The following is a 21,477-nucleotide window of genomic DNA, read 5'->3' as shown; positions in this document are numbered from 1 at the left end:
CTTAGTGTTTGTAAACTTCTGACCCACTGGTATTGTGATACAGTGAATTTTAAGTGAAATAATCCGTCTGTAAACAATTGTTGGAAAAATGACTTGTGTCATGCACAAAGTAGATGTCCTAACCAACTTACCAAAACTATAATTTGTTAACAAGAAATTTGAGGAGTGGTTGAAAAACTAGTTTTAATGACTCCAACCTAAGTGAATGTAAACTTCCGACCTCAACTGTATATCCATACTATGACCAATAAGCATACTACATAGTCAATTTACATCAAAAATAGTATGGTTAGTGTGAGTATTCGAACACAACTCTGGATTGTTCAACATTTTCCCCTCAAGCTCTTTCCAATTGGTTAATGATCAGTGCTAGAGAACCATTTTAAGGTCTTTCCATATATTTTCAAGTTGATTTAAGTCAAAACTGTAACTCGGCCACTCAGGAACTTTCACGTTCTTCTTGGTAAGCAACTCCAGTGTAGATTTTGCCTTATATTTTAGGTTTTTGTACTGCTGAAAGATTAATTCATCTCCTAGTGTCTGGTGGAAAGCAGACTGAACCAGGTTTTCCTTTAGGATTCCGTATATTTTTTATCCTGAAAAACTCCCCAGTCCTTAACGATTACAAGCATACCCATAACATGATGCAGCCACAACTACGCTTGAAAATAGCGAGAGTAGTACTCAGTAATGTGTTGTGTATTGGATTTGCCCCAAACATAACACTTTGTATTCAGGACAAAAAGTGAATTGCTTTGCCATATTTTTAAAGTTTTACTTTAGTGCCTTGTTTGAAAATAAGATGTGTGTATTTGGAATCTTTTTTATTCTGCACAGGCTTCCTTCTTTTCACTCTGTCAATTAGGTTAGTATTGTGGAGTAACTACAATGTTGTTGATCCATCCTCAGTTTACTCTCATCACAGCCATTAAACTCTGTAACTGTTTTAAAGTCACCATTGGCCTCAATCCCTGAGCGGTTTCCTTTCTCTCTGGCAACTGAGTTAGGAAGGACACCTGTATCTTTGTAGTGACTGGGTGTATTGATACACCATCTAAAGTGTAATTAATAACTTCATGTTTAAAAGGGATATACAATGTCTGCTTCTTTTTTTTTTTTTTACCCATCTACCAATAGGTGCCCTACTTTGCGAAGCATTGGAAAACCTCCCTGGCCTTTGTGGATAAATATGGGTGTGAAATTCATTGCTTGATAATTGTATGTGTGGGGTACAGAACTTTTGTTGTAAAAAAAATAATGTTAAACACTATTATTGCACACTTACAGTGGCTTGCGAAAGTATTCACCCCCTTGGAAGGGGGGTTTGTATCATTTGGGGGGTTTGTATCATTTGATTTACACAACATGCCAGCAATCTTTAAGTCATACCACATATTCTCAATTGGATTGAGGTCTGGGCCTAGGCCATTCCAAGACATTTAAGTGTTTCCCCTTAAACCACTCGAGTGTTGCTTTAGTAGTATTCTTAGGGTCATTGTCCTGCTGGAAGGGGAACCTCCACCCCAGTCTCAAATCTCTGGAAGACTAAAACTGGTTTCCCTCAATAATTTCAGTTTTTAGCGCCATCCATCATTCCTTCAATTCTGACCAGTTTCCCAGTTTCCCTGCTGATGAAAAACATCCCCACAGCATGATGCTGCCACCACCATGCTTCACTGTGGGGATGGTGTTCCCGGGGTGATGTGAGGGGTTGGGTTTGCGCCAGACATAGAGTTTTCCTTGATGGCCAATAAGATCCATTTTAGTCTCATCTGACCAGAGTACCTTCTTCTATGTGTTTGGGGAGTCTCCCACATGCCTTTTGGCAAACATCAAATGTGTTTGTTAATTTTTTTCTGGTCACTCTTCCGTAAAGCCCAGCTCTGTGGAGTGTACGGCTTAAGGTTGTCCTATGGACAGATACTCCAATCTCCGCTGTGGAGCTTTGCAGCTCCTTCAGGGTTATCTTTGGTCTCTTTTTTACCTCTCTGATTAATCCCCTCCTTGCCTGGTCCGTGAGTTTTGGTGGGCGGCCCTCTCTTTGCAGGTTTGTTGCGGTGCCATATTTTTTCCATTTTTTAATAATGGATTTAATGTTCAACGTTTCAGATATATTTTTTATAACCCAACCCTGATCTGTACTTCTCCACAACTTTGTCCCTGACCTGTTTGGAGAGCTCCTTGGTCTTCATGGTGACGCTTGCTTGGTGGTGGCCCTTGCTTAGTGGCGTTGTAGACTCTGGGGCCTTTCAGAACAGGTGTATATATACTAAGATCATGTGAAATATCATGTGAGTAAGTATTTCACATCACCAATTTGCACTATTGAGTCCATGCAACTTATTATGTGAGTTGTTACGCACATTTTTTACTCTAGAACTTATTTAGGCTTGCCATAACAAAGGGGTGGAATACTTGTTGACTCAAGACATTTCATTTTTTAATTCATTTGTAAAAATGTACACTTTGACATGATGGGGTATTTTGTGTAGGCCAGTAACCAAACATGCTCAATGTAATCCATTTTAAATTTAAGTTGTAACACAACAACATGTGGAGAGTCGTATGAATAGTTTATGAAGGCCCTGTAAAACAGATTATCTGAGATGGTATCAATGCATATTGCACAGGAAGTGAAGTAATCGTTGATCTATTTTCTTCCTGTCTTCTTGTAATGTGAGGGTATCTGTAGTCTGCACCCTCAGCATAATGTGGTTGTGGTTGTAAAGGGTGTGTAAATTAATGTACATTTGAATCATCGTATACCTGTCTGTAGTAGTCCAGACGTGCTGTCAGTTATATCAAAGAACTTCTGGATACTGAGAAGGACCCCTGTGAGATAAAAAGAGAAACAGTATTGCATTAGTTAGTACAAAAGGGACCCTCCAATACTTTATCAGCATCAGAAATGCCCAGTGGTGACCAGTCATTCAGGGCAGGTGAGGCAACTCCAAAATGCAGGTGTTTCAGCCTAGCTCAGTGCTTTTTGTGAAGGTTGGGCAGCCATTGGAAAATAAGGAGCTTAGGTGTTGGTAATGTGTCTATTTACCACTCTTAATTTCTCCTACTGTTCTGACTTGGTGGTGCACATGTAGCCTATAACCTGTTTCAGAGAAATGTAATCATTGAATTTTGTAAGAGCTTTCATTGTCTGCGTATAAGCCCCCTTTATTTATCCTAAGGTTCTGACTTGGTGTACAGGGAGAACACTGTAAGAACAGACCATTTTCTGAATTGTGCCGCTGTACATTTTAAAAGCACTAAACAAATAGTTATATTGACAACGTCCGTCCTAGCTCACTGATTAATGTCTTAATCGAAATTACAGATGGCCTCTTATCCGCTTGTCGTCCCCTTAAGCCAGAGTTTGTAGATCTGAATTGTCATTAGAAACCACATTTGTTCAGCCATATCAGCTATGTTTTTTTTTTTTAAGGCAGTAAATTAGGCTGAATTAACTGTTCCATTGCCAGACAAGGCTCCGCTGACAGCCAGGTGTAGCAGTGGTAAGATGTTGGGACTGCTATTGGGACAGCTTTATGTAGGCCCTAACAGTTTGTGGAAACACGTTTGTCACCGCTGTAGTGTAATTAATGTTTAGTGTTGTGTTGTGTAGTGACTTTGCTAGCATGCGTCCCCACTTTATTACATTTGTTTGCCCCACCAAGATTTACATGCTAAAATCGCCACTGGAAATGCCTATGCATTATCTAAAACAAAACGAACTGCAAATGCATCCAACAAGTTTATAGAGTCACAAGCTTGATGTAGGTTAGTGGCAGGAAATATAGCAGTTATGAGCGTTTTGGTCAGTAAGTGAAAGGTTGCTGGTTCGAATCCCTGATGTGCCGTTGTGCAAGCGCTTGACTGAAAAGTGGCCCGTGCCACCACAAAAAGGGGACGTTGCAAGCTTGACTGCAGGTGTTAGCTGTTTTCAAGAGAAGTGCTGAAAGACTCTCACCTGCGATTGTGTATCGGTCCATGTAATTGATTAAGTTGACATAACAGAGCACAGCTACTGTTATATAGGAGCGTCGTGGAGAGAGGACTGTTATCTCCGCTGTGGATGGTTCATCAGTAGGAAGGCTGTCAGCTATGGAACCGTAGCGTGTGGAAGTTTCATTGGAAACTGAACTCAGGCGAGTCTTCTCTTCATCCTTCAGAGACATCACTGACCCATTCGTCTCCATGGCTCCCAACCCTGAGATCTGAACAAGGAAGGTAACATATGAAGAGGGTGACACAATTTGAGGGGTGGGGCAAACTGTATCAACTCCCAAATGCATATATGGAACTATAGATATAACTACATGTATTGCAGATTGCACCTTTAAGGTTGACATAATGCCTCTGACTAAGAGTGACATGCTCCTCAGAGTTCCGGTGATGAGAAAGACTATTGTTTTATCACATTTATTCATAGATACCACTGGTAAAAATCAAGAGTGTGTATGTGACGTCTACAGGTTTGAGTCTAGCTAATCTCAGTTAACCCAGGCCGAATGTCCCCTCCCCTTCCAAAATTCGAAAGATGCTAACACCGGTGAAATCATGATTTGTCCAAATAACCAGTGACGGAAAAACCCAAACACCGGAACTAATGCTGCTCGTTAGCACACACATCCAGTTCCTTCCTGACAAATTCTACGGTACCAGTTATGTTTAAGTAGATCTGTCCACGAGGAATTAGTCTACCATACTCTGGCCCGCAAACATAAATTTAAGATGAAATCTTAAATCATCATAATTCATATCATAATTGATAATCATAATTTAGTTACTGAGTGAGAAAGTAAACAACAACATCTAGGAGACTGATTCAGGGGGTGTGGCTTCTCATTATGCCCGGATTACTTTACAATTTGTATGATATACAATATGTTATGAATTGCAATTCATACAATATGTTACGATTACAATTTGTTGTCGCTAACGTTAGCTAGGTTGCTAATGCTAATGTTAGCTAGCTCTAGGGGTTAGGGGTTAAGGTTTGGAGTTAGGTTAAAGGGTTAAGGTAAGGGTTAGCCAACATGCTAAGTAGTTGCAAAGGAGCTGAAAAGTAGTAAGTAGTTGTAAAGTTGCTAATGAACTAAAATGCTAAATACAGTGGGGCAAAAAAAGTATTTAGTCAGCCACCAATTGTGCAAGTTCTCCCACTTAAAAAGATGAGAGAGGCCTGTAATTTTCATCATAGGTACACTTCAACTATGACAGACAAAATGAGAAGAAAAAAATCCAGAAAATCACATTGTAGGATTTTTTATGAATTTATTGCAAATTATGGTGGAAAATAAGTATTGTCCATGATGAGATTCGAACTTGCCAGCTTTGGGTTGCTAGATATTCGTCTGACCAACCACCCTACTTTTCATTTTTTCCTTAAGTAACCGCCTATCTTATGTAACCATACAATTAAGCAATAAAGCCCAAGTGGGTGTGGTGTATGGCAAATATACCACGGCTAAGGGTTGTTCTTATGCATATGATGCAAAGCCGATTGCCTGGATACAGCCCTTAGCCGTGGAATATTGGCCATATCTAAACAAACACCAGAGGTACCTTATTGCTCTTATAGACTGTTAAACAAAGTAATTAGAATGGTAAAAATATACCTGATATACCACGGCTTCTAGCCAATCAACATTCAGGGCTCGAACCACCCAGTTTATAATACGTAACATATCATACTGATTTGAGTATACGGGATTTACGTTTACTATGTTATGTGTAGTCTATGGGACCAGTCTGATCCACTCTAACCAACCACCCTAACCTTCCATTAACGTGTACTATGTTACGTCTAGTCTATGAGACCAGGCTGCAGTTTCTGGGCAGCCTTTATGAGGGCAGTGCACAGACCTTTCAGTGGACAGGTGCTCAAAATGAAAAGACACTTTGGAGACTGGAAGGACAAAGAGGCATGTGCTCTGGCGAAGCCAGTTGACTCACCCTACTTGTAGAGAAACGCCAATGCCATCCTCCTCTCTTTCATGTTGACAAAACGGTCTGTCACACCGTGCATGCTTTTATTCTTTGTTGTACAAGGCTATTTGGCTAAAATGCTTGCTCGCTAGCCTAACTTCCATTCATGGGCAACATTAGCTAGTTAACATAAGCTTTCTTACATCTAGCTTCTGTACAAATCCTCTCGGGCCAGGGGCACAACAATGTATGAATTAATGGTTGGATCAGAATCATGTTGTAATCACTGGCCAGTACGGAGAATGAAGTAAAACCACAAGTCCATATCCCTATCTCCATCCATGGCTAATTGAGGAAAGGGACAATTTTAGCTAGCCAGCCACCGGAGGACAACAACACAACGAGATGTAACAATTCAAGTTGTTTCTGTCCATGACATATGCCCTGAAAGCGATTTGATAGGAGAGACGCCAAATAAAAATAGACTTCCCTTGACATTTTTTTAAATTTCGCCAGGTCCATTTACAGTTGATTCGCTCAGTTCAGCCCAACGCTGATTGGCACATTGTTATACTTTTTTTGTTGTCAAGACAGTATCAGATAGATGGCCTACGTGTAGAGAGAAAGAGGGGCGCTGATTAGCTCGCTATGATGCTTTCTCCTATGAGATACTTTACCCTGCCTTCATGTACATATCTACCTCAAATACCTTATTATTATTTAACCTGATGTCTAGTCACTTTACCCTGCCTTCATGTACATATCTACCTCAAATACCTTATTATTATCTATCCTGATGCCTAGTCACTTTACCCTGCCTTCATGTACATATCTACCTCAAATACCTTATATTATCTATCCTTATGCCTAGTCACTTTACCCTGCCTTCATGTACATATCTACCTCAAATACCTTATTATTATATATCCTGATGTCTAGTCACTTTACCCTGCCTTCATCCTCAAATACATCTGCACATTGATCTCAAATCAAATTATTAGTCATGTGCCGAATACAACAGCTGTAGACCTTACAGTGAAATGCTTACTTATGAGCCCCTAACCAACAATGCAATTTAAATAAAATGAAAGTAACAAGTAATTAAAGAGCAGCAGTAAAATAAAAATATAGTGAGACTATATACAGTAGGGTACCGGTACAGACTCAATGTGCGGGGGCACCGGTTAGTCGAGGTAATCGAGGTTATATGTACATGTAGGTAGAGTTATTAAAGTGACTATGCACAGATGATAACAACAGAGAGTAGCAGTGGTGTAAAAGAGGGGGGGGGGGGGGGGGGGGGGGGGCAATGCAAATAGTCTGGGTAGCCATTTGATTGGATGTTCAGAAGTATTATGGCTTGGGGGTAGAAGCTGTTTAGAAGCCTCTTGGACCTAGACTTGGCCCTCCGATACCGCTTGCTGTGCAGTAGCAGAGAGAACAGTCTATGACTGACATCGCCTGGTATAGAGGTCCTGGATGGCAGGAAGCTTTTCCCCAGTGATGTACTGGGCCGTACACACTACCCTCTCTAGTGCCTTGTGGTCAGTTGCCATACCAGGCAGTGATGCAGCTGTAGAACCTTTTGACGATCTAAGGACCCATGCCAAATCGTTTCAGTCTCCTGAGGGGGAATATGTTTTGTCATGCCCTCTTCACGATTGTCTTGGTGTGCTTGGACCATGTTAGTTTGTTGGTGATGTGGACAGCAAGGAACTTGAAGCTCTCAACCTGCTCCACTACAGCCCTGTTGATGAGAATGGGGGTGTGCTCGGTCCTCTTTTTCCTGTAGTCCACAATCATCTCCTTTGTCTTGATCACGTTGAGGGAGAGGTTGTTGTCCTGGCGCCACACGGCCAGGTCTCTGACTTCTTCCCTACAGGCTGTCTTATCGTTGTTGGTGATCAGGCCTACCACTGTTGTGTCATCGGCAAACTTAATGATAGTGTTGGAGTCATGCCTGGCCATGCAGTCATCAGTGATTTAGGAGTACAGGAGGGGGCTGAGCATGCACCCCTGAGGGGCCCGTGTGGCGGATGTGTTGTTACCTAGCCTTACTACCTGGGGGCGGCCTGTCAGGAAGTCCAGGATCCAGTTGCAGAGGGAGGTTTTTAGTCCCAGGGTCCTTAGCTTATTGATTGCTTTGAGGGTACTATGGTGTTGAACGCTGAGCTGTAGTCAAAGAACAGCATTTTCACATGTTTCTTGTGTCCAGGTGGGAAAGGGCAGTGTGGAGTGCAATAGAGATTGTATCATCTGTAGATTTGTTAGGAAGGAATGGAAATTGGAGTGGGGTTTAGGGTTTCTGGGATAATGGTGTTGATGTAGTCATGACCTTTCTTTCAAATAACTTCATGGCTACAGACGTGAGTGCTACGGGTCAGTAGTCATTTAGGCAGGTTACCTTAGTGTTCTTGGGCACAGGGACTATGGTGGTCTGCTTAAAACATGTTGGTATTACAGACTCGAACCGAGAGAGGTTGAAAATGTCAGTGAAGACACTTGCCAGTTGGTCAGCGCAGGCTCACAGTACACGTCCTGGTAATCTGTCTGGCCCTGCGGCCTTGCGAATGTTGACCTGTTTAAAGGTCTTACCCACATCAGCTGCGGAGAGCGTGATCACACAGTCTTCCGGGACAGCTGGTGCTCTCATGCATGTTTCAGTGTTATTTGCCTTAAAGCGAGCATAGAAGTAGTTTAGCTCGTCTGGTAGGCTTGCTTCACTGGGAAGCTCTCGGTTTGGGCTTCTCTTTGTAGTCTGTAATGGTTTGCAAGCCCTGCCACATCCGACGAGTGTCAGAGCCGGTGTAGTATGATTCGATCTTAGTCCTGTTTGATGGTTCGTCGGCGGGCATAGCGGGATTTCTTATAAGCTTCCGGGTTAGAGTCCCGCTCCTTGAAAGCGGAAGCTATAGCCTTTAGCTCAGTGCGGATGTTGCCTGTAGTCCATGGCTTCTGGTTGGGGTATGTACGTACAGTCACTATGGGGACGACATCATCAATGCACTTATTGATGAAGCCAATGACTGATGTGGGGTACAACTCAATGCCATCGGAGGAACATATTCCGGAACATATTCCAGTCTGTTCTAGCAAAACAGTCCTATAGCTTACCATCTGACCACTTTTTTATTGATTGAGTCACTGGTGCTTCCCGTTTTAATTTTAGCTTGTAAGCAGGAATCAAGAGGACAGAATTATGGTCAGATTTGCCAAATGGAGGAAGACGGAGAGCTTTGTATGCGTCTCTGTGTGTGGAGTTAAGGTGGTCCAGAGTTTTTTTTTTTTCCCTTCTGGTTGCACATTTAACATGCTGATAGAAATTTGGTAAGACCGATTTAAGTTTCCTTGCATTTAAGACCCCAGCCACTAGGAGCGCCGCCTCCGGGTGAGCGCTTTCCTGTTTTCTGGATACCTTTTCCACAACTTTTTCCATCTACCGGTGCGGCAGGGTAGCCTAGTGGTTAGAGTGTAGAGGCGGTAGGTAGCCTAGTGGTTAGAGCGTTGGACTAGTAACCGGAAGGTTGCAAGTTCAAACCCCCGAACTGACAAGGTACACATCTGTCGTTCTGACCCTGAACAGGCAGTCAACCCACTTTTCCTAGGAGGTCTTTGAAAATAAGAATTTGTTCTTAACTGACTTGCCTGGTAAAATAAAATAAAATAAAAGCTAGCTCCATTCTTGTATATTTTATTTCTCGTGTTACTATTTTTATTTGGGTTATTCTATTTTAGTCAATGCCAAAATATGTTAATCTTGTATGAGGAAACACTGTCATTGGACATTTCTATTTTAGTCAATGCCAAAATATGTTAATCTTGTTTGAGGAAACACTGTCATTGGACATTTCTATTTTAGTCAATGCCAAAATATGTTAATCACCCTTGCGATACAGACCAATCAGAATAGTGGGAACTAATTTTAAAACGCTGTAAACCGGATAAATGTGGTTGTTAGATGAAGAGGAAGGAAGAAGAGTTTTGCAATCCTCTACAATGTGTCTCAACGTACAATAGTATTTGTCTGCGTCAACGTTCTACAGATACACCAGCCTCTTCCTCCTGGGTTTCTGGCAAAGAAGTAACCGTAGTTACATCCCTATGTCATTCAGAAAACAAGGTGTGTTGTTAAACAGGCAATTTATGGTGTAACAATGGTGGCCAGAGTTCAAAACGGTTTATGTTTATCAAAACTGTTTATGTTTAACTTTCCTGTGTTTGTTATAGACTTTTTCTGGGCTGATAACCTCTGAATATAGTAGGAGATCTGATTGATGGGATGTCCTCTGTGTTTCAAGCTATTGATTTAGAGCATGTAAACAGAAGGCTCCGTTAGGCCTGATGGTAGGATGTAGTTAGAACTCGATTCAATCAAAAGTGGTATTCAAAAGAATCTGGGGCAAGATATAATTATTTGAATCTTGTTGTCCTCGACGTATCAGCTATTTCAACACCTCAGTGATTTGCAAATGAAATACATTGACATTTTTACTAATATTGACATAGTTCACTAATATCATACTGTGTGTTATAAATTTTGCAATGTAATCACACATTTTTGATGCTTTTTAAAAACGATAGCTGCGGTGGTTGTTTACGTCAACAGTAGCAGTAAAGTCTGAGAGAATCTGTCAGGTCCATCGCAACAATACAACAATTATGTGTGCAGCTTCTTCTTCCCAGAACAACATACTACAATACAATGGCATTGTTCAGGCATAAACACACCAACAGCTGGGCAGTTGTAGAAAAAGTATCCAATTGTCATACTTGAGTAAAAGTAAAGATACCTTAATAGAAAATGACTCAAGTAAAAGTGAATGTCACCCAGTAAAATACTACTTGAGTAAAAGTCTAAAAGTATTTTGTTTTAAATATACTTAAGTATCAGCAGTAAATGTAATTACTCGAATATACTTAAGTATCAAAAGTAAAATGTAAAGTATAAATCATTTCATATTCCTTATATTAAGCAAACCAGACGGCACACTTTTCTTGTGTTTGTATGTTACGGATAGCCAGTGGCATACTCTAACACGTAGCATTTGGGTTAAGTGAGTCCACCAGATCAGAGAAAGTAGGGATGACCAGAGATATTCTCTGTTTCGTGAGCCCACCAGATCAGAGAAAGTAGGGATGACCAGAGATATTCTCTGTTTCGTGAGCCCACCAGATCAGAGGCAGTAGGGATGACCAGAGATATTCTCTGTTTCGTGAGCCCACCAGATCAGAGGCAGTAGGGATGACCAGAGATATTCTCTGTTTCGTGAGCCCACCAGATCAGAGGCAGTAGGGATGACCAGGGATATTCTCTTGATAACTGCATGAATTGGACCATTGTCCTGTTCTGCTAAGCATTCAAAATGTAACGACTACTACTGATTGTCAGTGAAAATGTTATGGAGTAAAAAGTACATTATTTTTCTTTAGGAATGTAGTGAAGTAAAAGTAAAAATGGTAAAAAATATAAAATAGTAAAATAAAGATACCCTAAAAAAAAAACTACGTAAGTAGTACTTTAAAGTATGTTTTACTTATGTACTTTACACTACTGCAACTAGATATGTTTTTTAAACATGATATAGCCTACACACATGGACATGGGTTCTGTAGTTAGAATATAACTTGAGTTTTCTTGACATGACAGGTCAAAAACGCAGTTGTAGAACTCAGCGTAATGGCAACGTCAACAGTAGGCTACTTTAACCCATACGATCAGACTGAATTAAAAAATAAATAATCAAATATATATCTTACATTTTGGTTAATGAAGTCTTGAAATCTTGAACATGTTGTTTCTAGATGATGATGGGAAGTCACAGTGTGTTGTCTCCAAAGCTGAGACAGAGACGGAGAGCATGCAGGAAATCCTCCTCAGGCTCAAACGGTAATATGCTGCTGGGATATTAAGTTAACAGTTAGCACAGGGGCCAGCCCCCCTCTGGGTTGGGCATATGCAATCACACAGTTCTTCACTGTGATGCAATGTTGAAAACAAGCCAATGGCCACATTGGAAACTAACACATTGCTATCTCTTACTGCACTCTACATACAATACTAAATGTTCGGATCCAACAGCTCAATAAATGAGCCAAATACAAGGTAACTTTGAAGTACAAAAAAAGCCTGTTGTCATTCAACTGCTTTAGGCTACTTCAACATATAAGTCGAGTGGACTAGTTGTGCATTCAAAATGTTAGGATTTCAAAGCTCTCAAAATACAGAATGGACTTGGAGTAAACACTAAGTGACACACCAGAATTTGGGATACCTCTTCACAGCCCAGATATCCTAACAGATGTAACTTTATGTATCCTGCAAAGCAGTTACCAGGACAACATAACAGGCCATTATGCAACTTTGAAATTAAATAACACAGAGAGACAGTGCTGCTGTTTGTCTGTAGCCTTTGGACACAACCGTGAAGATGTCTAAATTATATTGCATGTTGTTCACAACAATAAGCATGGATACTATGTGATGGCTCCTCTACATTTCCATTTGGCAGTCAGTTAAATGTCTTGCACTCAAACAATATCCTTCATTGCCTTCAACTATAAAAAAAAATGTAAAAAAAATATTACCTTACCAAAAAGACTATTAGAAACACCCATGTCTCTGCTACCTGCAAAAATCTTGTTTGTTATTTGTCTGTCTTCTTAACACTTTTGTCTCCTAGAGGAGTAAAGAAACAAAAGTAGAAACATGATCTGTTCTGGAGAACGTCTGTTTAACATCAGTTTATCATGTCCCCCCACGAGGCTTTTTCTAAATCATACCTACAGTGCAGTCAAGTGTGACAATGTATCATGAACTTACCCAAGCTTGTTTTGGAGATATGATCACTGACCTGGATCTTCTCCTCCATCTACTGGTGAAAATAGATGCACTACATTTCTGGGTACTCCTATCCTGGGCTCTGTGGACAGACATACAAGAGGGATAAGAATATGCTTGTTTTAATGCACCTTTATGAAGAGGATTGGCCAGCCATCAGAGCATGGTTCCTCTCTAGGTTTCTTCCTTCTCTGGAGTTTTTCCCAATGCTCCTGCATTGTTTGTTCTTTAGGGGTTTAGGTTGGGTATCTGTAAAGCACTTTAGGGTTTAGGCTGGGTATCTGTAAAGCACTTTAGGGTTTAGGTTGGGTATCTGTAAAGTTCTTTAGGGGTTTAGGCTGGGTATCTGTAAAGCACTTTAGGGTTTAGGCTGGGTATCTGTAAAGCACTTTAGGGTTTAGGTTGGGTATCTGTAAAGTTCTTTAGGGGTTTAGGCTGGGTATCTGTAAAGCACTTTAGGGTTTAGGTTGGGTATCTGTAAAGTTCTTTAGGGGTTTAGGCTGGGTATCTGTAAAGCACTTTAGGGTTTAGGTTGGGTATCTGTAAAGTTCTTTAGGGGTTTAGGCTGGGTATCTGTAAAGCACTTTAGGGTTTAGGTTGGGTATCTGTAAAGTTCTTTAGGGGTTTAGGCTGGGTATCTGTAAAGTTCTTTAGGGGTTTAGGCTGGGTATCTGTAAAGTTCTTTAGGGGTTTAGGCTGGGTATCTGTAAAGCTCTTTAGGGTTTAGGTTGGGTATCTGTAAAGTTCTTTAGGGTTTAGGTTGGGTATCTGTAAAGTTCTTTAGGGTTTAGGCTGGGTATCTGTAAAGCACTTTAGGGTTTAGGTTGGGTATCTGTAAAGTTCTTTAGGGGTTTAGGCTGGGTATCTGTAAAGCTCTTTAGGGTTTAGGTTGGGTATCTGTAAAGCACTTTAGGGTTTAGGTTGGGTATCTGTAAAGTTCTTTAGGGTTTAGGCTGGGCATCTGTAAAGTTCTTTAGGGGTTTAGGCTGGGTATCTGTAAAGCTCTTTAGGGTTTAGGTTGGGTATCTGTAAAGTTCTTTAGGGTTTAGGTTGGGTATCTGTAAAGTTCTTTAGGGTTTAGGCTGGGTATCTGTAAAGCACCTTGTGACAACTGCTGATATAAAAAAGGCTCTATAAAATACATTTGATTGATTGGCTAAAAAAGTTTTTAAAAAACCAGTGAATTCTCACTTATAAAATTCCTAAAATGCTGGATAATCAAAGTGAAATAAAGATGTGTAACATCTAAATAAACCACAATTACTGCATGTTTATTTAGAGAAACAGTATAATCAAAACCGACCAAAGTTAATGACATGATTCCGGTTTACTAGTTGGAAACAGGTTTAGGCCTACAGTAAAACATATTGACTAAGCTGTACACAAATATCCCAGTTGTCACTTTCTAAAGTGCTACGGTGTTTCCACAGAGCTTATAGACAGTCGCTGACTGATTTAAAAAACAAAAATAAAATAGTTATTGAAAATGTGTCAGGAGGGCACTCTCAATAAACTGTGTAGCCCTAAAAGCCGTCAAATCCTCGACAAACACAACATGAATAGTTACATTTTAAAGTTATTATTGCAGATTAAATCAGTGTTGTGTTCGGAATGGGATCCATGGTTGTGGTCCTGATGTATGGAGGATCAAACCTGCCATATTTATAAATAAGTACATGCACCCATAAACACATGAATGAATGAATGCACCCATAAACACATGAATGAATGAATGCACCCATAAACACATGAATGAATGCATGCACCCATAAACACATGAATGAATGAATGCACCCATAAACACATGAATGAATACATGCACCCATAAACACATGAATAAATACATGCACCCATAAACACATGAATGAATACATGCACCCATAAACAGATGAATGAATACATGCACCCATAAACACATGAATGAATACATGCACCCATAAACACATGAATGAATACATGCACCCATAAACACATGAATGAATACATGCACCCATAAACACATGAATGAATACATGCACCCATAAACACATGAATAAATGAATGCACCCATAAACACATGAATGAATACATGCACCCATAAACACATGAATGAATACATGCACCCATAAACACATGAATGAATACATGCACCCATAAACACATGAATGAATACATGCACCCATAAACACATGAATGAATACATGCACCCATAAACACATGAATAAATACATGCACCCATAAACACATGAATGAATACATGCACCCATAAACACATGAATAAATACATGCACCCATAAACACATGAATGAATACATGCACCCATAAACACATGAATGAATACATGCACCCATAAACAGATGAATGAATACATGCACCCATAAACACATGAATGAATGCACCCATAAACACATGAATGAATACATGCACCCATAAACAGATGAATGAATACATGCACCCATAAACACATGAATGAATACATGCACCCATAAACACATGAATGAATACATGCACCCATAAACACATGAATAAATACATGCACCCATAAACACATGAATGAATACATGCACCCATAAACACATGAATGAATACATGCACCCATAAACAGATGAATGAATACATGCACCCATAAACAGATGAATGAATACATGCACCCATAAACACATGAATGAATACATGCACCCATAAACACATGAATGAATGCACCCATAAACACATGAATGAATACATGCACCCATAAACACATGAATGAATACATGCACCCATAAACACATGAATGAATACATGCACCCATAAACACATGAATGAATACATGCACCCATAAACAGATGAATGAATACATGCACCCATAAACAGATGAATGAATACATGCACCCATAAACACATGAATGAATACATGCACCCATAAACACATGAATGAATGCACCCATAAACACATGAATGAATACATGCACCCATAAACACATGAATGAATACATGCACCCATAAACACATGAATGAATACATGCACCCATAAACACATGAATGAATACATGCACCCATAAACACATGAATGAATACATGCACCCATAAACACATGAATGAATACATGCACCCATAAACACATGAATGAATACATGCACCCATAAACACATGAATGAATACATGCACCCATAAACAGATGAATGAATACATGCACCCATAAACACATGAATAAATACATGCACCCATAAACACATGAATGAATACATGCACCCATAAACACATGAATAAATACATGCACCCATAAACACATGAATAAATACATGCACCCATAAACACATGAATGAATACATGCACCCATAAACACATGAATGAATACATGCACCCATAAACAGATGAATGAATACATGCACCCATAAACACATGAATGAATACATGCACCCATAAACAGATGAATGAATACATGCACCCATAAACACATGAATAAATACATGCACCCATAAACACATGAATGAATACATGCACCCATAAACACATGAATAAATACATGCACCCATAAACAGATGAATGAATACATGCACCCATAAACACATGAATAAATACATGCACCCATAAACACATGAATGAATACATGCACCCATAAACACATGAATGAATACATGCACCCATAAACACATGAATGAATACATGCACCCATAAACACATGAATAAATACATGCACCCATAAACACATGAATGAATACATGCACCCATAAACACATGAATAAATACATGCACCCATAAACACATGAATGAATACATGCACCCATAAACACATGAATAAATACATGCACCCATAAACACATGAATAAATACATGCACCCATAAACAGATGAATGAATACATGCACCCATAAACACATGAATGAATACATGCACCCATAAACAGATGAATGAATACATGCACCCATAAACACATGAATAAATACATGCACCCATAAACAGATGAATGAATACATGCACCCATAAACACATGAATAAATACATGCACCCATAAACACATGAATAAATACATGCACCCATAAACACATGAATAAATGAATGCACCCATAAACACATGAATGAATACATGCACCCATAAACACATGAATAAATACATGCACCCATAAACACATGAATAAATACATGCACCCATAAACACATGAATAAATACATGCACCCATAAACACATGAATAAATGAATGCACCCATAAACACATGAATGAATACATGCACCCATAAACACATGAATGAATACATGCACCCATAAACAGATGAATGAATACATGCACCCATAAACACATGAATAAATACATGCACCCATAAACACATGAATGAATACATGCACCCATAAACACATGAATGAATACATGCACCCATAAACACATGAATGAATACATGCACCCATAAACACATGAATGAATACATGCACCCATAAACACATGAATGAATACATGCACCCATAAACACATGAATAAATACATGCACCCATAAACACATGAATGAATACATGCACCCATAAACACATGAATGAATACATGCACCCATAAACACATGAATGAATACATGCACCCATAAACACATGAATAAATACATGCACCCATAAACACATGAATAAATACATGCACCCATAAACACATGAATGAATACATGCACCCATAAACACATGAATGAATACATGCACCCATAAACACATGAATAAATACATGCACCCATAAACACATGAATGAATACATGCACCCATAAACACATGAATGAATACATGCACCCATAAACACATGAATGAATACATGCACCCATAAACACATGAATAAATACATGCACCCATAAACACATGAATGAATACATGCACCCATAAACACATGAATGAATACATGCACCCATAAACACATGAATGAATACATGCACCCATAAACACATGAATGAATACATGCACCCATAAACACATGAATGAATACATGCACCCATAAACACATGAATGAATACATGCACCCATAAACACATGAATAAATACATGCACCCATAAACACATGAATAAATACATGCACCCATAAACAGATGAATGAATACATGCACCCATAAACACATGAATAAATACATGCACCCATAAACACATGAATGAATACATGCACCCATAAACACATGAATAAATACATGCACCCATAAACACATGAATAAATACATGCACCCATAAACACATGAATGAATACATGCACCCATAAACACATGAATGAATACATGCACCCATAAACAGATGAATGAATACATGCACCCATAAACACATGAATGAATACATGCACCCATAAACAGATGAATGAATACATGCACCCATAAACACATGAATAAATACATGCACCCATAAACACATGAATGAATACATGCACCCATAAACACATGAATAAATACATGCACCCATAAACAGATGAATGAATACATGCACCCATAAACACATGAATAAATACATGCACCCATAAACACATGAATGAATACATGCACCCATAAACACATGAATGAATACATGCACCCATAAACAGATGAATGAATACATGCACCCATAAACACATGAATAAATACATGCACCCATAAACACATGAATGAATACATGCACCCATAAACACATGAATAAATACATGCACCCATAAACACATGAATGAATACATGCACCCATAAACACATGAATAAATACATGCACCCATAAACACATGAATAAATACATGCACCCATAAACAGATGAATGAATACATGCACCCATAAACACATGAATGAATACATGCACCCATAAACACATGAATAAATACATGCACCCATAAACACATGAATGAATACATGCACCCATAAACAGATGAATGAATACATGCACCCATAAACACATGAATGAATACATGCACCCATAAACACATGAATGAATACATGCACCCATAAACACATGAATGAATACATGCACCCATAAACAGATGAATGAATACATGCACCCATAAACACATGAATAAATACATGCACCCATAAACAGATGAATGAATACATGCACCCATAAACACATGAATAAATACATGCACCCATAAACACATGAATAAATACATGCACCCATAAACACATGAATAAATGAATGCACCCATAAACACATGAATGAATACATGCACCCATAAACACATGAATAAATACATGCACCCATAAACACATGAATAAATACATGCACCCATAAACACATGAATAAATGAATGCACCCATAAACACATGAATGAATACATGCACCCATAAACACATGAATGAATACATGCACCCATAAACAGATGAATGAATACATGCACCCATAAACACATGAATAAATACATGCACCCATAAACACATGAATGAATACATGCACCCATAAACACATGAATGAATACATGCACCCATAAACACATGAATGAATACATGCACCCATAAACACATGAATGAATACATGCACCCATAAACACATGAATAAATACATGCACCCATAAACACATGAATGAATACATGCACCCATAAACACATGAATGAATACATGCACCCATAAACACATGAATGAATACATGCACCCATAAACACATGAATGAATACATGCACCCATAAACACATGAATAAATACATGCACCCATAAACACATGAATAAATACATGCACCCATAAACACATGAATGAATACATGCACCCATAAACACATGAATAAATACATGCACCCATAAACACATGAATGAATACATGCACCCATAAACACATGAATGAATACATGCACCCATAAACACATGAATGAATACATGCACCCATAAACACATGAATAAATACATGCACCCATAAACACATGAATGAATACATGCACCCATAAACACATGAATGAATACATGCACCCATAAACACATGAATGAATACATGCACCCATAAACACATGAATGAATACATGCACCCATAAACACATGAATGAATACATGCACCCATAAACACATGAATGAATACATGCACCCATAAACACATGAATGAATACATGCACCCATAAACACATGAATAAATACATGCACCCATAAACACATGAATAAATACATGCACCCATAAACACATGAATGAATACATGCACCCATAAACACATGAATGAATACATGCACCCATAAACACATGAATAAATACATGCACCCATAAACACATGAATAAATACATGCACCCATAAACACATGAATGAATACATGCACCCATAAACACATGAATGAATACATGCACATATAAATAGATACATCAATAAATGAATGAATGAATGCAAACATAAATACATCATTAATTATTTCAATAATAAATCCAATTTTTCATTCATTTCTATTATTTCATTTATTCCTCTAATATGATAATGAGGGGGTGTCAAGCAAATGTATATGGGTGGTATCTAACACACCATTGAGTAGAACCCTTTCCTGAAGTCAAATGACTTCAATTTATGACGGGTGTATAGTTCATGGGAACAAGCGGCGAAGAAATGGCTTCACAGGCTGGACAAAATCCAGTATATAGCTTTAAGGATATATGTTGATGCATTTAAATCAATGTCTGTATGTGTCTACTAGTGGAGGCAGGTGAGATGCCTTTGGATAGTTTTTAAAAATGTTTAATTTTATTTATTTCACCTTTATTTAACCAGGTAGGCCAGTTGAGAACAAGTTATCATTTACAACTGCGACCTGGCCAAGATAAAGCAAAGCAGTTCGACACATACAACAACAACAACAACACAGAGTTACACATAAACAAATGTACAGTCAATAACACAATAGAAAAATATATGTACAGAGTGTGTAAATGTAGAAGATTAGGGAGGTAAGGCAAGAGGTCAAATAATTACAATTTAGCATTAACACTGAAGTGATAGATGTGCAGATGATGATGTGCAAGAATAGATACTGGGGTGCAAAAGAGCAAGAAGATAAATAACAATATGGGGATGAGGTAGTGTGCTATTTACAGATTGGCAGTGTACAGGTACAGTGATCGGTAAGCTGCTCTGACAGCTGATGCTTAAAGTTAGAGAGGGAGATATAAGTCTACAGCTTCAGTGATTTTTGCAATTTGTTCCAGTCATTGGCAGCAGCGAACTGGAAGGAAAGGCGGCCAAAGTGTTGGCTTTGGGGATGACCAGTGAAATATACTTGCTGTAGCGTGTGCTACGAGTGGGTGCTGCTATGGTGACCAGCGAGCTGAGATAAGGCGGGGCTTTACCTAGCAAAGACTTATAGATGACCTGGAGCCAGTGGGTTTGGCGACGTATATGTCGCGAGTGTAACCAATGTGAAATGGCTAGCTAGTTAGCGGTGGTGCGCGCTAATAGCTTTTCAATCAGTGACGTCACTCGCTCTGAGACCTTGAAGTAGTTGTCCCCCTTGCTCTGCAAGGGCCACGGCTTTTGATGAGCGATGGGTAACGATGCTTCGTGGGTGTCAGTTGTTGATGTGTGCAGAGGGTCCTTGGTTCGAGCCCAGGTAGGGGTGAGGAGAGGGACGGAAGCTATACTGTTACACGAGGACCAGCCAACGAGAGCATACAGGTCGCAGTGGTGGGTAGTATGTGGGGCTTTGGTGACAAAATGGATGGCACTGTGATAGCAAACTGGATGTAGAGTGTTGGAGGCTATTTTGTAAATGACATCGCCGAAGTCAAGGATCAGTAGGATAGTCATTTTTACGAGGGTGTGTTTGGCGGCATGACTGAAGGAGGCTTTGTTGCGAAATAGGAAGCCGATTCTAGATTGAATTTTGGATTGGAG

General features: G+C 39.2%; 1 protein-coding gene across 12 annotated transcripts in view; it reads right to left on the bottom strand.

The window, feature by feature from the left end:
- Nucleotides 1–21,477, bottom strand: part of spns3 (spinster homolog 3 (Drosophila)) — a 37,276-nt gene that overhangs the window by 12,884 nt on the left and 2,915 nt on the right. For 3 of the 12 annotated variants that reach the window (XM_036989621.1, XM_036989623.1, XM_036989622.1), the window contains exons 2-5: nucleotides 12,743–12,842; nucleotides 12,513–12,598; nucleotides 11,680–11,820; nucleotides 2,767–2,832 (exon numbers count right to left, since the gene is read on the bottom strand). Coding sequence is in view for 7 of the 12 variants with exons in the window: in XM_036989616.1 (XP_036845511.1) it covers nucleotides 2,767–2,832; nucleotides 3,962–4,190 (295 nt within the window). In the remaining 5 variants the exon portion in view is untranslated. Of the gene's footprint in view, nucleotides 1–2,766; nucleotides 2,833–3,961; nucleotides 4,209–5,949; nucleotides 6,113–11,679; nucleotides 11,821–12,512; nucleotides 12,599–12,742; nucleotides 12,843–21,477 lie in introns of those variants that run through there. The other 9 variants (XM_036989616.1, XM_036989617.1, XM_021617410.2 and 6 more) reach the window with 9 other exon arrangements.

This window comes from Oncorhynchus mykiss, chromosome 10, assembly GCF_013265735.2.
Source record: "Oncorhynchus mykiss isolate Arlee chromosome 10, USDA_OmykA_1.1, whole genome shotgun sequence".
Classification (NCBI taxonomy): Eukaryota; Metazoa; Chordata; class Actinopteri; order Salmoniformes; family Salmonidae; genus Oncorhynchus; species Oncorhynchus mykiss.
The sequence above is the reverse complement of the archived record's forward strand: the minus strand, read 5'-3'. Positions and strand labels throughout refer to the sequence as shown.